This window comes from Somniosus microcephalus, chromosome 23 (genome assembly GCF_052327205.1).
Source record: "Somniosus microcephalus isolate GS21.2 chromosome 23, FLI_Smic_1.0, whole genome shotgun sequence".
NCBI classification, from domain to species: domain Eukaryota; kingdom Metazoa; phylum Chordata; class Chondrichthyes; order Squaliformes; family Somniosidae; genus Somniosus; species Somniosus microcephalus.
This window is the reverse complement of record NC_141009.1, coordinates 26,464,682-26,486,880: the sequence shown is the minus strand read 5'-3', so window position 1 is coordinate 26,486,880 and position 22,199 is coordinate 26,464,682. Positions and strand designations below refer to the sequence as shown.

The 22,199-nt window shown below is 49.0% G+C and overlaps 2 protein-coding genes across 2 annotated transcripts in view; both read right to left on the bottom strand.

The window, feature by feature from the left end:
• Positions 1 to 16,856, bottom strand: part of LOC147101754 (uncharacterized) — a 39,584-nt gene extending 22,728 nt beyond the window's left edge. Inside the window, exon 1 of the mRNA XM_085965653.1 lies at positions 16,777 to 16,856. Within this exon, the coding sequence (XP_085821779.1) occupies positions 16,777 to 16,848 (72 nt within the window). The 5' untranslated portion in view covers positions 16,849 to 16,856. The remainder of the gene's footprint in view (positions 1 to 16,776) is intronic.
• A 19-nt stretch (positions 16,857 to 16,875) lies between these two features.
• LOC147101753 (uncharacterized) overlaps positions 16,876 to 22,199 on the bottom strand; it is a 31,921-nt gene continuing 26,597 nt past the window's right edge. The window contains exon 10 of the mRNA XM_085965651.1: positions 16,876 to 16,963. The gene's annotated coding sequence lies outside the window, so the exon portion shown is untranslated. The remainder of the gene's footprint in view (positions 16,964 to 22,199) is intronic.

Genomic DNA, 22,199 nt, shown 5'->3' with positions numbered 1-22,199 from the left:
CCGAGCCACATAAGGAGATATATGGGCACATGACCACAAGCTTGGTCAAAGAGGTGGGTTTTAAGGAGCATCTTAAAGGAGGAAAGACAGGTAGAGAGGTGGAGAGGTTTAGGGAGCTTAGGACCTCGGCAGCTGGAGACTCGACCAACTGTGGTGGAGCGATAGAAATCGGGGATGCTCAAGAGGCCCGAATTAGAGGATCGCAGAGTGTTGAGGGCTGGAGGAGCTTACAGAGATAAGAAGGCGCGAGGCCATGGAGGGATTTGAAAACAAGGATGAGAATTTTAAAATCGAGGTGTTGCTTAACTGGGAGCCAATGTAGGTCAGTGGGCACAGGGGTGATGGGTGAATGGGACTTGGTGCGAGTTAGGACACAGGCAGGAGAGTTTTGGATGACCTCATGTTTACGGAGGTTAGAAGGTGGGAGGCCAGTCACGATATTCCCTCGCAGCGCCCCAAGAGGGAGGTGGGGTGCTTCCAGTAGTGCCCCGCTTCCCTCTTGAAGTGCTACCAATTAATTTTGGCCGTGGGGGTGCTAATTTTTTTGGGGCGCTAAAAGTAGCGCCCAGCAAAGTTAGCGCCCCGAAGAGGGTGATATACCTATCAATTCAGTTCATGAAAAGCGACGAGTTAAGTTAGTAACTATAGGTTTTTATTGGCTAAATAACAGAGCCCACCCTCGTGGGTGATCGGATCCAACAAGGAGGAATACCAGCCAGTCGACCACCTTTATACCTGGGCAAGCAGGCAGAGCCATGGGCGGAGTCAGCTGTGGTCAGCCCAGGTATAACAGCGTGGCAAGAGGTGACCTTGTGTAGTGATACAACAGTGTAAACAGTGATAACCATAGTGTAACGATATAAACAGTGATAACCATAGTGTAACGATAGTGAACGATAAAAGTGGTTTACCACATTCACCCCTTGTTTAAATTTGAGTCCGGCGGGGTGAAGTGTACTACCAGTTCGGGTATGTCAGTCTGTCCGGAGGCCTCGTAAGCCTTTCTGATCGGCGCAGCAGCGGCGGCGGTGGTGCAGTATCCGATGTTAATGCTGGTGTCTGCGTGGTCGGCGAAGGCTCGTGGGGTTCCGGCATGCCGTCTACCTGGGCTGGATTTGGGGGGGTGGTGGGGGGTAACGGTGGTGTCTCAGGGGTGCCCGAGGGTGCGCGGTCTCGTAAGGAGACTGTGTCCTCCCGCCTGTCTGGGTATGCCACATAGGCGTACTGGGGGTTGGCGTGCAGGAGGTCCACCCTCTCGACCAGGGGGTCCGTTTTATGGGCCCTCGTGCTTTCGCAGCAAGACTGGCCCCGGAGAAGTCAGCCATGTTGGTAGCGAGGTTCCCGTAGTCGACTTCCTGGGGAAAACAAACATTCGTTCATGGGGGGTGGCGTTAATGGCAGTGCAAAGCAGTGACCGGATGGAATGCAGCGCTGCCGGGAGGACTTCCTGCCAGCGAGAGGTTGGGAGGCCCTTAGACTTTAAGGCTAAGAGAACGGCCTTCCAGACAGTCGCGTTCTCTCTTTCCACCTGGCCGTTCCCTCGGGGGTTGTAGCTGGTGGTCCTGCTTGCAGCAATACCTCTCGCTAGTAGGAACTGGCGAAGTTCCTCGCTCATGAAGGATGAGCCCCGGTCGCTATGTATATAGTTCGGGAACCTGAACAAGGCGAAGAGGTCGTTCAGGCATTTGATGACCGTGGTACTGGTCATGTCTGGGCAGGGGAAGGCAAAGGGGAAACGGGAGTACTCATCAATAATGTTGAGGAAGTACACATTACGGTCAGAGGACGGGAGGGGCCCCCTAAAATCGATGCTCAAGCGCTCGAAGGGGCGGGTGGCCTTGATCAGGCTTGCTCTGTCCGGCCTAAAGAAATGTGGTTTGCATTCGGCACAGGTTTGGCAGTTCCTGGTCATGGTCCTGACCTCCTCGATGGAGTAGGGCAGGTTGCGGGCCTTAATGAAGTGGTAAAGTCTGGTGACCCCGGGGTGGCAGAGGTCGTTGTGGAGGGTCTGCAGTCTATCAATTTGCGCGTTGGCGCATGTACTTCGTGATAGAGCATCTGGGGGTTCGTTCAGTTTACCAGGCTGGTACAAGATATCATAATCGTAGGTGGAGAGCTCGATTCTCCACCTCAAGATCTTGTCGTTCTTGATTTTGCCCCTCAGCTTGTTATTAAACATAAAAGCGACCGAGCGCTGGTCGGTGAGGAGGGTAAATTGTTTGCCTGCCAGGTAATGCCTCCAGCGTCGTACTGCCTCCACGATCGCCTGGGCCTCCTTCTCGACCGAAGAGTGTCGGATCTCAGGGCCCTGGAGGGTCCTTGAGAAGAAGGCCACAGGTCTCCCCGCCTGGTTAAGGGTTGCAGCTAGGGCGAAGTCGGATGCATCGCTCTCCACTTGGAAAGGGATAGACTCATCCACCGCGTGCATTGTGGCCTTAGCAATGTCTCCCTTTATGAGGGAGAAGGCTGCGCATGCTTCTGCCGTCAGGGGGAAGGAGGTGGACTTCATGAGGGGTCTGGCTTTGTCCGCATAATTGGGCACCCATTGGGCATAGTAGGCGAAGAGCCCCAGGGTTCTCTTCAGCGCCTTTGGACAGTGGGGGAGGGGAAGCTCCATGAGGGGGCGCATTCTTTCGGGGTCGGGGCCGATGACTCCATTCTCTACTACGCAGCCGAGGATGGCAAGGCGCGAGGTGTTAAACACACATTTCTCCTTATTGTAGGTGAGGTTCAGCCGTTGGGCCGTACGGAGGAATCTCTCCAGATTAACATCATGGTCCTGCCGGTCGCGGCCGCAGATGGTGACGTTATCTAGATAAGGGAACGTGGCATGCAGCCCGTTCTGGTCAACCATCCGGTCCATCTCCCTTTGGAAGACCGAAACCCCGTTGGTGGCGCCGAAGGGAACCCTAAGGAAGTGGTAGAGGCGGCCATTCGCCTCGAAGGCGGTATACTGGCGGTCCTCAGGGCGGATAGGGAGTTGGTGATAGGCCGACTTAAGGTCGATGGTGGAGAATACCCGGTACTGTGCAATCTGATTGACCATATCAGATATGCGGGGAAGGGGGTATGCGTCCAGCTGGGTGTACCGGTTTATGGTTTGGCTGTAGTCGATGACCAGGCGGTGTTTATCGCCGGTCTTAACGACTACGACCTGGGCACGCCAGGGGCTGTTGCTTCTCTCGATGATGCCCTCCTTCAGGAGTCGCTGCACCTCGGAGCTAATAAAAGCTCTGTCCCCGGCGCTGTACCGCCTGCTCTTGGTAGCGACGGGTTTACAGTCGCGGGTGAGGTTAGCGAACAGGGAGGGGGGTGGGATCTTGAGGGTGGATAGGCCGCAGGTGGTACGCGGTGGGCGGTTTAAAAGCTGCTGGTTGTAGACTGTGAGTGGGGGGAGGGGTCCACCGTATGCCAAAGTGACACTTTGAAGGTGGGATTGGAAATCCAGCCCTAGTAGGACGGCAGCGCAGAGCTGGGGCAGGACGAGAAGTTTAAAATTTTTATACTCCGTGCCCCTAACCGACAGGGTCACAACACAGTAGCCGCTGATGTCTGTAGAATGGGACCTCGACGCCATCGAGATCCGGTTGCGCGTTGGCCGGACAGTGAGGGAGTAGTGGCTCACCGTGTCTGGATGGATGAAACTCTCCATGCTTCCGCTGTCGAACAGGCAGGTCGTGGCGTGGCCGTTTACTTTGATGTCCATCGTGGACTTGGACAGGTGATGCGGGCGAGCTTGGTCAAGTGTGACGGAGGCTAGTGTATGGCTGAGCGAGCTGCTGTAGTCTGCGGGTGAGGCGGTGGTCAGGTCTGGAGACAAGGTGATGGTCGAGTGTGGTGAACAAAATGGCGGCGCCCACGACGTTGAATAAAATGGCGGAGAAGATGGCCGCCCCCACAACTCACATGAGGCACTGCCGGCGTCGGTGGCCTTGATCAAAGATGGCCGCCCCACGACTCACACGAGGGGATACTGGCATCTGTGGCCTTGATGAAAGATGGCCGCCCCCACAACTCGCACGAGGCACTGCTGGCGTCTGTGGCTTTCCCCCTGCAGGCCTTCGCGAAGTGACCTTTCTTGTGGCAGTCGGAGCAGGTCGCGTTTCTTGCAGGGCAGCGCGCCCTCGGGTGTTTCGCCTGGCCACAGAAGAAGAAGCCGGCGGCCCGATCGCGGGGCTCCGATGTCGCAGCCGGTACCGGGGGTGGCAGTCCTGATCGGTTCCGGGACACTGACGCTGTGGTAGGTCCCAGAGGCGGCGGTGCGAGGGGTATTGCGGCCGGGGTCGGGCCCGAGTCCCAGGGTCGCGCAGCGCAGTACCTGGAGTACGCCTCGAGGTCCCGATGGGCCACTTCCAAGGAGCGAGCGAGGATAGCAGCTGTTTTCAGGTCGAGGTCCTTTGGTTCCAGCAGTCTTTGCCGTGAGTAGTCTGACCGAAGGCCTTTCACGAAGGCATCTCGGATGTTTCCATCTGTATGTTCTGCAGCTGTTACGGCATTAAAGTCACAGTCCCTGCCGAGTATTTGCAGCGCCCGTAAGAAATCATCAACTGACTCTCCTGGCTGTTGCGAGCGGGATCTTAGGAGATGCCTGGCGTACATTGAGTTTACAGGGCTCCGATACTGTTCTTTTAGCAGGTTGAGGGCGTCCTCGTATGTGGCAATGTCCCGGATGAGTGCAAATACTTTAGGGCTCACCTGAGCGGTCAGAACTCTTAGTTTGGATGCCGGAGGCACGCCGGATTCTCCCAGGTAGGCTTCGAAGCAGCTCCGCCAGTGTTCGAAGTCGAGGGCTGAATTCGCAGCCTGTGGGTTTAGATCCAGGTACGGCGGCCGGAGGGCTCGTAGCCAGGCCGGCTGCTGGGGCTGTTGTAGATGGCCGTTTGGCTGAGGCTGTACGTCTGACTGGTCGTTTGGCTGCTCCGTTGTAGACATTTCAAAATTTAGCCAATAAAATTGATATACCTATCAATTCAGTTCATGAAAAGCGACGAGTTAAGTTAGTAACAATAGGTTTTTATTGGCTAAATAACAGAGCCCACCCTCGTGGGTGATCGGATCCAACAAGGAGGAATACCAGCCAGTCGACCACCTTTATACCTGGGCAAGCAGGCGGAGCCATGGGCGGAGTCAGCTGTGGTCAGCCCAGGTATAACAGCGTGGCAAGAGGTGACCTTGTGTAGTGATACAACAGTGTAAACAGTGATAACCATAGTGTAACGATAGTGAACGATAAAAGTGGTTTACCACAGAGGGTGTGACTCAATTTTTCCCCCCATAAATTTAAGATCATCACCAGAAGAACAAAAGGAAAATGTTTTTAGGATATGGAATGCCCCAACAACCTTGGTGGTGGAAGCAAATCCATAATAGCTTTTAAAAGAGAAGTGAATAAATATTTGAAAAAGAAAAATTTTAAAAGGCGTGGGAATGAGACTGGGAATAAATATTTGAAAAGGAGCTGGCTTCCTAGATGTAAAATACTATGATTTAATGAGTGTCATAACATAAGAATTAGGAGCAGGAGTAGGCCATACGGCCCCTCGAGCCTGCTCCGTCATTCAATAAGATCATGGCTGATCATCGACCTCAACTCCACTTTCCCGCCCAATCCCCATATCCCTTGATTCCCCTAGAGTCCAAAAATCTATCTATCTCAGCCTTGAATATACTCAAAGACTCAGCAGCCACAGCCCTTTCAGGTAGAGAATTCCAAAGATTCACAACTCTCTGAGAAGAAATTCCTCCTCATTTCAGTCTTAAATGGCAGACCCCTTATCCTGAGACTATGCCCCCTAAGTTCTAGACACTCCAGCCAGAGGAAACAACCTCTCGGCATCTACCCTGTCAATCCCCCTCAGAATCTGGCATGTTTCAATGAGATCACCTCTCATTCTTCTAAACTCCAGAGAGTATATTCAATCTCTCCAACTAGGACAACCCTCTCATCCCAGGAGTCAATCTAGTGAACCTTTGTTGCACCGCCTCTATGGCATGTATATCCTTCCTCAGATAAGGAGACCAAAACTGTGCACAGTACTCCAGGTGTGGTCTCACCAAAGCCCTGTACAATTGTAGTAAGAATTCTTTACTCTTATACTCCAACCCCCTTGCAATAAAGGCCAACATGCCATTTGCCTTCCTAATTGCTTGCTGTACCTGCATGCTAACTCTGTGTTTCCAGTACGAGGACACCTAAATCTCTCTGACACCAACATTTGATAGTTTCTCACCATTTAAAAAATATTCTGTTTTTCTATTCTTCCTACCAAAGTGAATAACCTCACAATTCCCCACATTATACTCCATCTGCCACTTTATTGCCCACTCACTTAACCTGTCTATATCCCTTTGCAGACTCTGTGTTCTCCTCACAGCTTACTTTCCCACCTAGCTTTGTATTGTCAGCAAACTTGGCTACATTGCACTCGGTTCCTTCATCTAAGTCATTAATATAGATTGTAAATAGCTGAGGCCCAAACACTGATCCTTGCGGCATTCCACTAGTTACAGCCTGCCAACCTGAAAATGACCCATTTATTCCTTACTCTCTGTTTTCTGTCAGTTAACCAATCCTCTATCCATGCTAATATATTACCCACAAACCCATGAACAATTATCTTGGATAACAACCTTTTATGTGGCACCTTATCGAATGCCTTTTGGAAATCCAAATATACTACACCCACTAGTTCCCCTTTATCTACCCTGCTAGTTACATCCTCAGAAAACTCTAATAAATTTGTTAAACACGATTTCCCTTTCATAAAACCAAGTTGACCCTGCCTAATCATATTGTGGCAGAACCACTGAATGACTACATAAGAACATAAGAAATAGGAGCAGGAGTAGGCCAATCGGCCCCTCGAGCCTGCTCCGCCATTCAATAAGATCATGGCTGATCTGATCCTAACTGCCAATCCACTATCACAGAACCATCTCCTGCATCTAACAGAATTAGACACACGAAATAGGAGCAGGATCAGGCTACACGGCCCCTGGGCCCGCTCCGCTACCCACAGGGCCATGACCGATCCGAACCTAGACTCATGTCCAAATTCCTGCCCGCTCCCTGTAACCCTTAATTCCCTTTACTTCTAGGAAACTGTCTATTTCTGTTTTAAATTTATGTAATGATGTAGCTTCTACAGTTTTTTGGGGCAGCATATTCCATGGACCTACCACCCTCTGAGTGAAGTAGTTCCTCCTCATCTCAGTTTTGAAAGAGCAGCCCCTTATTCTAAGACTATGCCCCCTAGTTCTAGTTTCACCCATCATCGGGAACATCTTCCCTGCATCCACCCGATCCAACCCCTTCACAATCTTATATGTTTCAATAAGATCGCCTCTCATTCTTCTGAACTCCAATGAGTAGAGTCCCAATCTACTCAACCTCTCCTCATATGTCCATCCCCTCATCCCCGGGATTAACCGAGTGAACCTTCTTTGTACTGACTCGAGAGCAAGTATGTCCTTTCTTAAGTATGGACACCAAAACTGTACACAGTATTCCAGGTGCGGTCTCACCAATACCTTGTACAACTGAAGCATTACCTCCCTATTTTTATATTCTATCCCCCTAGCAATGAAAGCCAACATTCCATTGGCCTTCTTAATCACTTGCTGCACCTGCATACTAACCTTTTGAGTTTCGTGCACCAGGACCCCCAGATCCCTTTGTACTTCAGTACTTTCCAGTTTCTTGCCATTAAGATAATAACTTGCTCTACGATTTTTCCTGCCAAAGTGCATAACCTCACACTTTCCAGTATTGTATTCCATCTGCCAAATCTCTGCCCACTTACTTAGCTTGTCAATGTCCCCTTGAAGATTTTTTATGTCCTCCTCACTCACTACTTTCCCCCCCATCTTAGTATCATCTGCAAACTTTGATATGTTACACTCGGTCCCCTCCTCCAAATCGTTAATATAGATTGTAAAGAGTTGGGGACCCAGCACTGACCCCTGCGGAACACCACTAGTTACTGATTGCCAGTCTGAGAATGAACCATTTATCCCAACTCTCTGCCTTCTGTTAGATAGCCAATCCTCTATCCATGACAGAATATTACCCCCAATCCCGTGATTTTTTATCTTAAGCAATAATCTTTTGTGTGGCACCCTGTCAAATGCCTTTTGGAAGTCTAAATACACTACGTCCACTGGTTCCCCTTTATCCACCCTATATGTTACTTCCTGAAAGAACTCCAGCAAATTTGTCAAACATGACTTTCCCTTCATAAAACCATGCTGACTTTGTCCTATTAAATTATGATTATCCAAATGTCCTGTTACTGTCTCCTAAATAATGGACTCCAAAATTTTACCTACCACAGATGTTAGGCTAACCGGTCTATAGTTTCCAGCCTTCTGTCTACTGCCCTTTTTAAATAAGGGTGTTACATTAGCAGTTTTCCAGTCTGCCAGGACCATTGCCGAGTCCAGGGAGTTTTGGAAAATTATTACCAATGCATCCACAATCCCTACCGCCACTTCCCTCAAGACCCTAGGATGTAAGCCATCAGGTCCAGGTGATTTATCCGCCTTGAGTCCCATTATTTTACCGAGTACCACTTCCTTAGTGATTTTGATCGTGTTTAGCTCCTCCTCCCCTTTAGCCCCCTGTTTGTCCAGTGTTGGGATATTCTTAGTGTCTTCTACTGTAAAGACTGATGTAAAATATTCGTTCAGTGTTTTTGCCATCTCCATATTTCCCACCATTAATTTCCCGGTCTCATCCTCTAAGGGACCAACATTTACTTTAGCCAACCTTTTTCTTTTTATATAACTATAAAAACTCTTACTATCTGTTTTTATATTTTTTGCTAATTTACTTTCATAATCTATCTTCCCTTTCTTAATCAATCTTTTTGTTATTTTTTGCTGTCTTTTAAAGTTTTCCCAATCCTCTATCCTCCCACTAGATTTGGCTACCTTATATGCCCTTGTTTTTAGTCAAATACTATCCTTAATTTCTTTACTTAGCCACGGATGGCTGTCTTTTCTTTTACACCCTTTTCTTCTCAGTGGAATATATATTTTTTGGAAGTTGTAAAATAACTCCTTAAATGTACTCCACTGATCATGTATCGTCTTACCCTTTAATCTATTTTCCCAATCCACTCTACTCAATTCCGCTCTCATACCTTCATAGTCTCCTTTATTCAAGCTTAGCACACTTGTTTGAGATCCAACCTTCTCACCCTCTAATTGAATATGGAATTCAACCATGTTATGGTCACTCATTCCAAGGGGATCCTTTACTAGGACATTTTTAATTAATCCTGTCTCGTTACACAGGACCAGATCTAAGGTTGCCTGCCCCCTGGTCGGTTCAGTTACATACTGCTCAAGAAACCCATCCCTAATACACTCAATGAACTCATCCTCAAGGCAGCCCTGCCCAATTTGATTTGTCCAATTAATATGATAGTTAAAATCCCCCATAATTATAGATGTTCCCTTATTACAAGCCTCAACTATTTCCTGATTGATACTCCGTCCAACAGAGTTGCCACAGTTCGGAGGCCTATAGACTACGCCCACTAGTGTTTTTTTCGAATTATTATTCCTTACCTCCACCCAAACTGTTTCATTGTCCTGATCTTTTGACCCAATATCATTTCTCTGTATTACAGTGATTCCTTCCTTTATTAACATAGCCACCCCACCTCCCCTTCCTTCCTGCCTGTCCTTCCTGATCGTTAAATAACCTGGTATGTTTAATTCCCAGGCATTGTCACACTGCAGCCATGTTTCTGTAATGGCCACAAGATCATACCCATATGTAGTTATTTGTGCCATTAACTCATCTATTTTGTTACGAATGCTACGTGCATTCAGATAGAGAACTTTCAAAGATGTTTTGTGACACTTAGTTCCTGCTTTTGCCCTTTTTATTACTTTACCTTTTACTCCATACCTTCTGCCCCTTCCTGACATGCTCTGGTTTTTAATTTCCCCACTGCTACCCAAGTCTATGACCTTCTCTGTTGTCATTTGTATTATTTGCTCTCTAGGAACCTCCCCCCCACTAGTTAGTTTAAAGCCCTCTCTACAGCCCTAGTTATATGATCCGCCAGACTCTGGCTAACTGTATATAATTCCCTTTAACGATGTTCTAACACCAGCCTAAATCTGTACCATTGTGTTAGGCATTACTGTGTTTTGTATATAGAGTTTGCATGTACGGGGCGTGGCCCCTTTAAGAGCGCGGGAAAACGCAGGCAAACGCGATGACGTCACGTCGCAAACCACGTGACTGCCCAGGCAGTCCTCGTGGCATCTCTGTTGAGTAAAGACCTGTTTAATTGTTCTCCTGTGTCGATCTCAGTTATTCGTAGGAATTCGTCAATTCCTACATTGGTGACCCCATTTTTGTGAACGTTTTCACAGAAGAAGAGCACAGCATGGAAGCAGATGCCGTTTCGCTAAAGATACCGCAGTTCTGGGAGCAGCAAGCACCCTCGTGGTTTATTCAGGTCGAGGCCCAGTTCGCCCTGAGGAACATCGATGCGGATCAGACCAAGTATCTTTACGTGGTCTCCGCAGTCGACAGCTCTACCACCTCTCGGATCGTCAGCCTCCTCGAAAACCCCCCAACGGAGCGCAAGTATGAAACCCTCAAAGCGCGGTTACTGCAAGTTTTCGGGCTCACAAAATCGGAGCGCGCCCGTCGATTACTCGCTATGCCCGGGCTCGGGGACTCCAAGCCTTCAGAGTTGATGAGCCAAATGCTCACACTCCTGGGCTCAGAACGGGAATGCTTCCTATTCCGCGAGATTTTCCTCAGCCAACTGCCTGAACAGGTACAAACTGCCCTGGCCAGATCTGAAACTGAAGACTGCGCAACACTTGCGGCGGAGGCTGACAAAATTTTCGCTGTAACTCGGCAGTACTGCGCCACCATGAGGCACCCATCCCCCGCAGACGCCGCCCCAGCTTGTCAACCTGCTGGGTTGTGTTTCTACCATGTGCAGTTCGGCGCGAAGGCGAAGCGTTGCCGCCCTCCCTGCAGTTTTCCCCAAAAAATAAACCAACATCAACTGACACTGCGACCACCGAGGAACGGGTCTAACGGGCACCCCGCGGCCGCGATGGGCAACGCGGGAAAATTGCTATTCATCACCGATACTCTCTCCGGTCGTCGTTTTCTGTGCGACACCGGAGCGCAGTGCAGCATTTTACCCGTGTCCGCCCTCGATGTGCAGACGGGGAATCACGGCCCTGCCCTTGAAGCGGCCAATAGCGGAACAATTCGGACCTTCGGCAGACGGCGAGTGGAGTTGTGCCTCGGGGGGCAACGTTTTCACTGGGAGTTTGTTACGGCCAAAGTTTCCCAGCCCCTCCTCGGCGCGGATTTCCTGTGCGCCAACAGCCTCCTGGTCGACGTTAGGAACCGGCGGCTGATCAACGCTGCAACTTTTAATTCTCTTCCGTGTTACCACAGTAACATTACGTCACGCACCATCTCCTGTTCGTTCCCGACTCCTGATGAGTTCGCTCGCCTGCTCAGCGAATTCCCCGACCTGACAAGACCCACGTTCTCCTCCACCGCCATGAAACATGGTGTGGAACACCACATCACCACCAACGGCCCCCCGGTCTACGCGCGAGCCCGGCGCCTGGAACCTGGCAAGCTGGCGGTCGCAAAGGCGGAGTTCGCAACCATGGAACGGTTAGGGATTATTCGCCGGTCGGATAGTCCCTGGTCTTCACCCCTCCATATCGTCCCGAAGCCTGATGGCGGCCATGCGGCGACTATCGACGCCACCACTCCTGATCGGTACCCGATCCCCCATATCCAGGATTTCTCTGCCCATTTGGCAGGGAACAACGTGTTCTCTAAAGTTGACCTCGTCCGGGGCTACCACCAGGTCCCAGTTCATCCAGAAGACGTCCAGAAGACCGCAGTCATCACCCCATTCGGACTCTTCGAGTTTCTACGAATGCCGTTTGGGTTAAAGAACGCCGCCCAGGCTTTCCAACGCCTGATGGACTCCGTGCTGCGGGACCTCAAGTTCCTCTTCGTCTACCTAGATGACATTCTAATTGCCAGTCCTACTAAGGAAGAACATACCTGTCACCTACGCACCCTTTTTCGACGCCTCAGCCAACACGGCCTGATTATCAACCCGGCCAAGTGTCAGTTTGGCCTGCACCAAATTGACTTCCTGGGGCATCGCACCACCTCAGAGGGAGCGGTTCCTTTACCTTCGAAGGTAGAGGCGGTGACACCCTTTCCACGCCCGCAGAACATAAAGGCCCTGCAGGAATTCCTAGGCATGGTAAACTTTTACCACCGTTTCTTGCCTAAGGCGGCACTGCTCATGCAGCTCCTGTACGAGGCCCTCAAGGGCAAGACTGGCAAGAACCCGGTAGACTGGACGGATGACATGGCCTGAGCGTTCGCTGACACCAAAAGCGCCTTAGCCAGCGCGACTATGCTGGCACACCCGCTGCCAGGAGCCACCATCGCCCTCACCACCAACGCGTTGGACTACGCAGTCGGTGCCATGCAACAGCAGTGGGTGAACGGGACATGGCAGCCGTTGGCATTCTTCAGCCGTCAACTACGGCAGAACAAGAGAGCATACAGCACGTTCGACCGGGAGTTGCTCGCCCTTTTTCTGGCCATCCGCCATTTTTGTTTCCTTCTGGAAGGACGTCCTTTCACCGCCTTTGTGGACCATAAGCCGCTGACCTTTGCAATGTCCAAGACCGCCGAACCGTGGTCAGCCCGACAGCAGCGTCAACTGACCTACATATCCGAATTCACCACGGATATACGGCACGTGGCCGGTAAGGACAACCTGGTGGCAGACTGCCTCTCCCGCGCTATCATCAATACGGTTCATTTGGGCATCGACTACGCCCTCATGGCAGCGGACCAAGCCTCAGACCCGGAAGTCCAAGCTTACAGAACGGCCATCACTGGCCTCCAGTTGGCCGACGTCAAGTTCCATTCGGCAGGTACCACGCTGTTGTGTGACGTCTCCGTACAGGATCCTCGCCCTGTCGTGCCGGTCGTCTGGCGCCGCAAAGTGTTCGACGCCATACATGGGTTGTCACACCCTGGAATGAAGGCCTCTCAGAAACTGATGTCCGCGAAATTTGTATGGCATGGCATGCATAAGGATGTCCGCGACTGGGCCAACACCTGCGTGGTCTGCCAAAAGGCCAAGGTACAGCGCCACATCAAAGCTCCGTTGGCCGCCTTCACAGTTCCGGAGCGACGTTCTAACCATGTCAACGTGGACCTGGTAGGACCACCCCCACACCCTCCCATGGTTTTTCACACATCCTGACCATGGTTGACCGCACCACCAGATGGCCAGAGGCGGTTCCCCTGTCATCCACTACTTCGGTGCACGTGGCCAGGGCGTTCATTTCCTCCTGGATCGCCCGTTTCGGAGTGCCCGCAGATATTTCATCGGACAGGGGACCGCAGTTTTCCTCCGAACTCTGGAATGCAGTGGCCCAAGGACTCGGTGTCAAATTACACCGCACCACAGCCTACCACCCACAGGCGAATGGTCTCTGTGAACACTTCCACCGATCACTGAAAGCAGCCCTGAGGGCCAGCCTCCAGGACGCTGGATGGGCAGACAAGCTACCGTGGGTCCTGTTGGGCCTTCGCACGGCCCCCAAAGAAGACCTTCACTCTTCATCAGCGGAACTCGTGTATGGTCAGCCGCTGCGAGTCCCAGGGGACTTCCTACCAACATCGACGGAGCCATGGTCCGCGTCTGCCCAGCTCGCTAGTCACCAAGAGGCGGCCAGATGTTTCGCACCGGTGCCCACTTCGCACCACGGGCTGCAGAGGTCGCACGTTCCCATGGAGCTTCACAAAGCTGAGTACGTTTTTATTCGCCATGACGCACATAGGGATCCACTCAAGGCCCCATATACCGGTCCTTTCCGCGTGTTGCAAGCAGGGGACAAAACCTTCACGGTAGATGTCGGTGGTAAACCGGACCACATTTCGGTCGACCGCTTAAAGCCAGCACATTTGGACCTCAACCGCCCTGTCGAGACAGCACAACCGCCAAGACGGGGTCGGCCACCCATCGTCGTTACGACAGACCAAGTGCGACAGACCGCCAGCCGCCCTGCAGCCTCCACCTCGAGAGTACAGGAGTCGTTCTGACAGGCTCGTCAGACCCCCTCACCGTTTGACTTTGTCCGTTAAAGCGAATTCTGGGGGGGCGCATGTGGCAGAACCACTGAATGACTCTGGCTAACTGTATATAATTCCCTTTAACGATGTTCTAACACCAGCCTAAACCTGTACCATTGTGTTAGGCATTACTGTGTTTTGTATATAGAGTTTGCATGTACGGGGCGTGGCCCCTTTAAGAGCGCGGGAAAACGTGGGCAAACGCGATGATGTCACGTCGCAAACCACATGACTGCCCAGGCAGTCCTCGTGGCATCTCCGTTGAGTAAAGACCTGTTTAATTGTTCTCCTGTGTCGATCTCAGTTATTCGTAGGAATTCATCAATTCCTACAATATTATGATGATTTTCTAAGTGCTCTGTTACCACTTCCTTAATAATGGATTCCAGCATTTTCCGAAGACTGATGTCAGGCTAACTGGCCTATAGTCCCCTGTTTTCTCTCTTCCTGCTTTCTTGAATAGCGTGCCCATCATTCTATAGCTGTTATTCTTTATGACTATCAGTGTCACTGTTTTTATTTATTGTGTATTTCATCTTATGCATCTGTATATGTCACAGTGTGTGCCCTGGTACTTGACACTAGTGCACGCTGCATGTATGGTTCCACATTGTGTCACTGTGTATGTATGGGGTTACATGCATAATGCATATGTAGACTGTATATATTTGGATATGTGTTACTGCATATCTAGATTATGTATATGTATGTATGCATTACTGTGTATATGGTGTTAAAGTACTCATGTTACTGTGTATACATTACTATGTATGTACATGGTGTATATGCAAACATGTGTCATTGTTTGTGCTTGTGTCCATACATGGTGTATATTTGCATAAGTATGCTTTTATATGTACACAGTACTGTGTATGTACACAGTGTGCATATGTCTATGTATTATTACTATGCATGTACGTCTCTTTAGGACATCCTGAAACATGAAAGGCACAATAAATACACGTTCTTTCTTTATACACTCAGTACATGTGCTTCATATAGTGTACAGGAATTACACACTGCCTCCATCTAGTGGCAATGGAGTGATTGGGAGTTTCACTGCCTGCGTATTATAGAATCATAGAAATTTACGGCACAGAAGGAGGCCATTCAGCCCATTGTGTCTGTGCCAGCCGAAAGAGCTATCCAGCTATCCATACCCCCACCACCCTCTGGGTGAAAAAAGTTCTCAACTCCCCTCTAATCCTTCTACCAATTACTTTAAATCTATGCCCCCTGGTTATTGACCTCTCTGCTAAGGAAAATAGGTCCTTCCTAGCCACACTATCTAGACCCCTCATAATTTTATACACCTCAGTTAAGTTTCCCCTCAGCCTCCTCTGTTCCAAAGAAAACAACCCCAGCCTATCCAATCTTTCCTCATAGCTAAAATTCTCCAGTCCTGGCAACATCCTTGTAATCTCCTCTGTACCCTCTCTAGTGCAATCACATTTTTCCTGTAATGTGGTGACCAGTACTGTATGCAGTATTCTAGCTGTGGCCTAACTAGTGTTTTATACAGTTCAAGCATAACCTCCCTACTCTTGTATTCTATGTCTTGGCTAATAAAGGAAATGTATTACATATTATGTACACAATATCTATGCATGTATGTACATGACAGATGTATGTGTAAGTATTACTGCATATCTATACAGTATATATGTACACATATATATTTACAAACCTTTGCAACTCTCTGGTTAGGTCTCCGCTGGAGTACTGTGTCCAATTCTGTGCACCACACTTTACGAAGGATGTCAAGGCCATGGCGAGAGTACAGAGGAGGTTTACCAGGGTGACACAAGGGATGAGGGACTTCAGTTATGTGGAGAGATTGGAGAAGCTGGGATTGTTCTCCTTAGAGCAGCGAAGGTTAATGGGAGACCTAATAGAGGTATTCAAAATCATGACGGGACTTGATAGAGCAAGTAGGGAGAAACTGTTTCCTCTGGCAAGTGGGTCGGACACCAGAGGATATAGATTAAAAATAATTGGCAAAGGAACTAGAAGAGAAATAAGGAGAAATTTCTTGATACAGAGGGTTGTTAAGTGGAACGCACTATCTGAAAGGGTGGTGGAATCAGATTCCATCGGAATTTTCAAAAGGCAGTTGGATACATAGTTGAAGAGGACTAATTTGCAGGGTTATGGGGCTAAAAGCTGGAGAGTGGGACTAAATTGGACAGATCCTTCAAAGAGCTGGCACCGGCACGACGGACTGAATGGCCTCCTTCTGTGCTGTAAGATTCTATGATTCTAGGTGTAACTCTTTTATATACATCATGTGTTATAGGCAAATTGGATAATAAGAATAACGGCCAGATAGTAAATTTACTGATCTACTGTCACCAGACCATCAGAGCACAGGCCTGACCATAACACCACCGTAAATAAATGCTCATTTCAGATAAAGGTGAGACACTTGAAGAGCGCGCATATGGGAGCGAATTTCCTTGCCATTTCCAGCAAATTTCTGGCGTGTAATGGGGCAAGCAACTTCTTGGGACAGGAAAATATACAAATATACAATCAATATTCCAAATATACAATAAATTTCCCAAAGTCTAAGGTTAACAGACAGTTAGTTTGCTACCTACCTCTGCTTCGTGTGAGGAGAAGTATTTCACAGAGATGTTGTTGAAGTGTGAAGCCAACTTCTGCCACATCATCAGTTGATGCCGCTGATTTTTTCTTTTTGCGTAATATCTTCACCGTTGTCATCGATCAGATGACAAGAAGATTCGGCAGATTCTTGGCCAGCTGTGTGCGGTAGTTACGTGCCTGCTGTAAATTATGAGAAGCAATTCTTTAGCGGAGAATGGGGGACATAGATTCTGAGTGGCTTCAGTTGCTTGTGGGCAGCTCCAAGCTCGCTGTGTGGTATCGAACGTAAGGGGTGTGGCTGCAGATGATATTTTTATTCATAGAAACATAGAACCATAGAAGATAGGAGCAGGAGTAGGCCATTCAGCCCTTCGAGCCTGCTCCGCCATTTAATGAGATCATGGCTGATCATCCAAATTCAGTACCCTGTCCCTGCCTTCTCCCCATATCCCTTGATCCCTTTAGCCTTAAGAAATATATCCAACTCTTTCTTGAATATATTTCATGAACTGGCCTCCACCGCCCTCTGTGGCAGAGAATTCCACAGGTTCACCACTCGCTGGGTGAAGACATTCCTCCTCATTTCAGTCCTAAATGGATTACCCCTTATCCTTAGACTATGACCCCTGGTTCTGGACTCCCCGGCCATCAGAAACATCCTTCCTGCATCTAGTCTGTCCAGGCCTGACAGAATTTTATAGGTTTCGATGAGATCCCCTCTCAATCTTCTAAACTCCAGTGAGTATAAGCCCAATCGACCCAATCTCTCCTCATACGTCATTCCTGCCATCCCAGGTATCAGCCTGGTGAATCTTCGCTGCACTCCTTCCATGGCAAGAACGTCCTTCCTCAGGTAAGGCGACCAAAACTGCACACAATACTCAAGGTGCGGTCTCACCAAGGCCCTGTACAACTGTAGCAAGACATCCCTGTTCCTGTACTCGAACCCTCTTGCTACGAAGGCCAACATACCATTTCCCGCCTTAACCGCCTGCTGCACCTGCATGCTTACCTTCAGCGACTGGTGCACAAGAACACCCAGGTCTCTTTGCACTTCCCCTTCTCCCAATCTATTGCCATTCAAATAATAATCTGCCTTCCTGTTTTTGCCACCAAAGTGGATAATCTCACATTTATCCACATTATAGTGCATTTGCCATGTTTCTGCCCAATCACCCAACCTGTCCAAATCGTACTGGAGTTTCACGACATCCTCCTCACAGCATACCCTCCCACCCAGCTTTGTGTCGTCTGCAAATTTGGAGATATTACATCCAATTCCCTCGTCCAGATCATTAATATATATTGTGAACAGCTGGGGTCCTAGGACCGATCCTTGCGGTATCCCACTAGTCACTGCGTGCCACTTGGAAAACGACCCGTTTATTCCAACTCTTTGCTTTCTGTCCGCCAACCAGTTCTCTATCCAAGTCAATACCTTGCCCCCAATCCCATGTGCCTTAATTTTGCACGCTAATCTCTTATGTGGGACCTTATCGAAAGCCTTCTGAAAGTCCAAATACACCACATCCACTGGTTCTCCCTTATCTATTTTACCAGTTACATCCTCAAAAAATTCCAGTAGACTAGTCAAGCATGATTTACCTTTTGTAAATCCATGTTGACTTTGTCCGATCCTGTCACTGCTTTCCAAGTGCTCTGCTATTACATCTTTTATAATGGACTCTAGCATTTTCCCCACTACCGATGTCAGGCTTACCGGTCTATAATTCCCCACTTTTTCTCTACCACCTTTTTTGAATAGTGGGGTAACATTAGCTACCTTCCAATCCATGGGTACTGTTCCAGAGTCTGTCGAGTTCTGGAAGATGACCAGCAATGCATCTACTATTTCTAGGGCCACTTCCTTAAGTACCCTGGGATGTAGATTATCAGGCCCTGGTGATTTATCGGCCCTCAATCCCATCAATTTCCCTAACACCATTTCCCTACAAATAATGATTTCTATCAGTTCCTCCCTTTCATTAGACCCTATGTTCCCCGACATCTTTGGGAGGTTATTTGTGTCCTCCTTTGTGAAGACAGAGCCAAAGTATGTATTTAATTGGTCTGCCATTTCTTTGTTCCCCATTATAAATTCCCCTGATTCTGACTGCAAGGGACCTACGCTTGACTTCACCAATCTTTTTCTCTTCACATATCTATAAAAGCTTTTACAGTCAGTTTTTATGTTACCTGCTAGCTTACTCTCATATTCTATTTTCCCTTTCTTAATTAATTCCTTTGTCCTCCTTTGTTGAATCCTAAACTGCTCCCAATCCTCAGGATTATTGCTTTTTCTGGCCAATTTATATGTCCTCTCCTTGGATCTTATGCTATCCCTAATTTCCCTTGTTAGCCACGGTTGAGTCACCTTTTTTGTTTTATTTTTATGCCAAACTGGGATGAACAAATTCTGTAGCTCATCCATTCGGTCTTTGAATGTTTGCCATTGTCTATCCACCGTCAACCCTTTGAGTGCCATTCCCCAATCAATCCTACCCAACTCGCTCCTCAGACCATCGTAGTTTCCTTTATTTAAATTGAGGACCCTAGTCTCTGAGTCAACTACTTCATTCTCCATCTTAATGAAGAATTCGATCATATTATGATCGCTCCGACCCAAGGGGCCTTGTACAACAAGATTGCTAATTAATCCTTTCTCGTTACATAATACCCAGTCTAAGATGGCCTGATCTCTGGTTGGTTCCTCGACATCTTGGTCCAGGAAACCATCCTGTAAACACTCCAGGAATTCCTCCCCCACAGTATTGTTACTAATTTGGTTGGCCCAATCTATATGTAGATTAAAGTCACCCATGATAACTGCTGTGCCCTTATTGCACGCTTCTTTAATTTCCCTTTTAATGCCATCCCCAACCTCCGTCTTACTGTTTGGAGGTCTATATACCACACCCACTAACGTTTTTTTCCCCTTAGTATTTCTCAATTCTACCCATACAGATTCCACATCATCAGAGCTAATATCCTTCATTACAATTGTGTTAATCCCTTCTTTAACCAGTAATGCTACCCCACCTCCCTTTCCTTTTTGTCTATCTTTCCTGAATATCGAATACCCCTGGATGTTGAGTTCCCAGTCTTGGCCATCCTTGAGCCACGTTTCCATAATCCCAACCAAATCGTATTCGTTTACCTCTATTTGCGCAGCCAATTCATCCACCTTATTACAAATGCTCCTCACATTAAGACACAAAGCCTTCAGGCTTGTTTTTTAACACTCTTAGACCTATTAGAATTATTATTTACTGTGGCCACGTTTGATTTAAACCGTTGATTTCTCTGACTGCCACTTTTGTTTTTCTCCTTCCTATCTTTTGCTTTTATCCTTGTTTCCCTTTCCTCTGTCTCCCTGCTCAGGTTCCCAACCCCCTGCCATTTTAGTTTAAACCCTCCCCCACAGCACTAGCAAACACTCCCCCTAGGACATCAGTTCCAGCCCTGCCCAGGTGGAAACCGTCCGGTTTGAACTGGTCCCACCTCCCCCAGAACCGGTTCCAATGTCCCAGGAACTTGAATCCCTCCCCGACACCATTCCTCTCGCCACGTATTCATCTGAAGTATCCTATTTCTACTCTGACTAGCACGTGGCACTGGTAGCAATCCTGAGATTACTACCTTTGAGGTCCTGTTTTTTAATTTATCTCCTAACTCCCTATATTCCGCTTTTAGGACCTCATCCCGCTTTTTACCTATATCGTTGGTGCCTATATGCACCACGACAACTGGCTGTTCACCCTCCCCTTCCAAGATGTTCTGCAGCCGCTCAGAGACATCCTTGACCCTGGCACCAGGGAGGCAACACACCATCCTGGAGTCTCGTTTGCGGCCGCAGAAACACCTATCTATTCCCCTTACAATAGAATCCCCTTATTACTATAGCTCTACCCCTCTTTTTCCTCCCATTCTGTGCAGCAGAGCCACCCCTGGTGCCAGGAAGTTGGCTGCTGCTGCCTTCCTCTGATAAGCCATCCCCCCCAACAGTACCCAAAGTGGTGTATCTGTTGGAGAGGGGGATGGCCACAGGGGACCCCTGCACTACCTGCCTGCGCCTAGTACTCTGCCTGTTGGTCACCCGTTCCCTTTCTTCCTGTCCAACCTCTACCTGCGGTGTGTCCAACTCCGTAAACGTGCTATTCACGATGTCCTGAGCATCGTGAATGCTCCAGTATGCATCCAATCGCAGCTCCAGTGCCGCAATGCGGTCTGTCAGTAGCTGCAGCTGGATGCACTTCCTGCACATGTAGTTGTCAGGGACACAGGAAGTGTCCCTGAGTTCCCACATATCGCAGGAGGAGCATATCACGTGGCCTGGCTGTCCTGCCATGACTTACCCTTTAATTAATTGAATTTAAATTAAATCAATCAATCCCACTAATTACACTACAGTTAACTGGTTTAGCAACAGTCCCCGCTACACCAGAGAGACCTTAGAAACTATAAACCACAGAGTTAAAGTTTAAAAAAAGAGAGAAATACTCACCAACCAATCACTTACCTGCTTCCTGGTGACGTCACACTTTGATTACTTTTTACCTCTCTCCCCCGCTGTTGAATTGGTATGCCTCGCTGATGCTGCCAGTTTTAAGCTCCGCCGCTGCTCGCTGTTCCCCACACAGGTCCGCTCTGGTCGGGTCTCGCCTCGCTGATGCTGCCGGTTTTAAGCTCCGCCGCTGCTCGCTGTTCCCCACACAGGTCCGCTCTGGTCGGGTCTTGCCTCGCTGATGCTGCCGGTTTTAAGCTCCGCCGCTGCTCGCTGTTCCCCACACAGGTCCGCTCTGGTCGGGCCTCGCCTCGCTGATGCTGCCGGTTTTAAGCTCCGCCGCTGCTCGCTGTTCCCCACACAGGTCTGCTCTGGTCGGGCCTCGCCTCGCTGATGCTGCCGGTTTTAAGCTCCGCCGCTGCTCGCTGTTCCCCACACAGGTCTGCTCTGGTCGGGCCTCGCCTCGCTGATGCTGCCGGTTTTAAGCTCCGCCGCTGCTCGCTGTTCCCCACACAGGTCCGCTATTCAATAATCTCTGCCTTCCTCTGTTTTATATTATCAAAAGATCTCAAGGAAATGCCAAGTTACTTGTTAATCAGCAGTTGGACCTAATTTGCCAAATATATTACTTTCATAAGCCATTGGTGGGGAGACCAGAACAAGGGGGCATAACCTTAAAATTAAAGCTAAGTCATTCAGGGGTGATGTCAGGAAGCACTTCTTCACACAAAGGCGTTGCCGGACCGGGAACCAATGTAAACCAGTGACACAGGGGTGATGGGTGAATGGGACTTGGCGCAAGTAAGGATACCAGCAGCAGAGTTTTGGATGAGCTGAAGTTTACGGAAAGTGGTAGGTGGGAGGCTGACCAGGAGAGCACTGGAATAGTTGAGTCTTCTGGAGGTAACAAAT